The sequence below is a fragment of the Malurus melanocephalus genome, unplaced genomic scaffold (genome assembly GCF_030028575.1).
Source record: "Malurus melanocephalus ecotype Western Australia unplaced genomic scaffold, MMel_1.1 scaffold_4582, whole genome shotgun sequence".
NCBI lineage: Eukaryota > Metazoa > Chordata > Aves > Passeriformes > Maluridae > Malurus > Malurus melanocephalus.
This window is the reverse complement of record NW_026627814.1, coordinates 2,303-4,094: the sequence shown is the minus strand read 5'-3', so window position 1 is coordinate 4,094 and position 1,792 is coordinate 2,303. Positions and strand designations below refer to the sequence as shown.

The following is a 1,792-nucleotide window of genomic DNA, read 5'->3' as shown; positions in this document are numbered from 1 at the left end:
GAGCAGTCCCGACCTTCCCATGACATTTCCCCCTTAGGAGTGGGAACGGGGCTGTTCCCGAGGCTCTGACCTTCCCGCTGCCCTTGTAGGGCCGGATGCTCCATYGATCTCATTGATCCCATCCGGATCCCGGCACTTCCCCCATTCCCTTCTCACCATTCCTGGGATGAACCGGCCCCGAGAGCGTTCCTTGCTCCGGGAGCTCCCGATCGTGTTTGGGATTGGGATTTGGGATCGTGTTTGGGATCGCGTTTGGGATCGTGATTTGGGGTCTATCCCCCCCTTTCCCAACCCCTTTTCTCTCATTTCTGCAGGGAAGCTCCGGGAAAGGCTCCGGGCGCAGCGACCCCGCCATGGCCTCACCCCCCCCGGCCGCAGTAGGTACGGGCACTGCAGGGATTTGGGGAGGGGGCAGCCTTGGGATCGGGGATTTGGGAAGAGGGACCCCCATCCTTGGGAATTGGGGGAAGTAGGGAGCAGCACCTGCATATCCTATACCCCACCCCGTGTCTCTGTGCTCCTCCCCCTCCATTTCCGTTCTCCATCCCCTCCATCCCTCTCCATCTCCATCCCATTTCCATCCTCCTTCTCCTCCTCCATCTCCCTTTTCCTCCATCCCACTTCTCCATCTCCTCTCCCTTTTCCTCCTCCATCTCCATCCCCTTTTTCCTCCTCCTCCATCCCCCTTCTCCTTTTCCATTTCCGTCCCCTCCTCCTCCATCCCCCTTTCCCCTCCATCCCCCTTTTCCTCCTCTTCCTCCGTCCCCCCTCCTTTTCCATCTCCTCCATCTCCATCCCCCTTCTCCATCTCCTCCATCCCCCTTTTCCATCCCCCTTTTCCTCCTCCATCTCCATCTCCTTTTTCCTCCTCGTCCATCTCCTTTCCTCTCCCTGCCCCATTCCCATTCCTGTTCCCGTTCCCATTCCTGTTCCTATTCCCATTCCCACTCCCATTCCCGTTCCCATTCCCGTTCCCATTCCCGTTCCCGTTCCCATTCCCGTTCCCATTCCCGTTCCCATTCCCATTCCCGTTCCCGTTTCCGTTCCCGGTGCAGCAGCGCCCCCGGAGTCCCCCAGCCCCGACCCTCTGGGGATGGAGGATCTGGGCCAGGCCTTCGACTTCGAGGACAGCGAGGATGAGGAGGATGAGGATGAGGAGGATTTGGGATTGGCCGATCCCGGGGCTGATCCCGATCCTGATCCCGATCCCGGGGCCGATCCTGGAGCCGATCCCGGCACTGACGTTCTCCAGGCGCCCCCGCGCCGGCGGCGCACACCCAGCTCCGGTGAGGAAGCGTTTCCGGTGTTCCCAGTGCAGAATTCCCAGAATTTCTGGAATACCTGGCATTCCCAGTTTGGAATTCCCAGGATTCCCAGTGTTCCTGCTGTTCCCATTTCAGAATTCCCAGCATTCCCAAAGTTCCCAGAATTCCCAGAGTTCTCAGAATTCCCGGTGTTCCCAGAATTCCCAGCATTCCCAGAGTTCCCAGAATTCCCAGAATTCCCAGAGATCCCAGTATTCCCGCTGTTCCCGCTGTGCTGATGCCATTTCCTTTTCCTTTCCTTCCCCACAGCTGAGCTGGGGCCAGAGACCCCGCAAGGGTGAGTGGGGTTTGGGGTATTTATGGGATTTCCTGGAAATTCGGGGCATTCCTGTGGGATTTGGAGGGGTTTAATGTGATTTCCTGGGAATTCGGGAGATTCTGGTGGGATTTGAGAGATTTTTAATGGGATTTTTAGGGAATTCAAGTGGTTTCTGGTGGGCTTTGGGAGGGTTTAATGGGATTTCCAC

General features: G+C 57.7%; 1 protein-coding gene across 1 annotated transcript; it reads left to right on the top strand.

Annotated features, from left to right (window-relative positions):
- Positions 1-44: 44 nt before the first annotated feature.
- On the top strand, positions 45-1,622 carry LOC130588365 (rho guanine nucleotide exchange factor 10-like protein). Its single transcript, XM_057389295.1, has 3 exons — positions 45-381; positions 1,056-1,286; positions 1,575-1,622. The coding sequence occupies exons 1-3, from the start codon at positions 354-356 to the stop codon at positions 1,604-1,606; spliced, it is 291 nt and encodes a 96-aa protein (XP_057245278.1). The 5' UTR covers positions 45-353; the 3' UTR covers positions 1,607-1,622.
- The last annotated feature ends 170 nt before the right edge of the window (positions 1,623-1,792 follow it).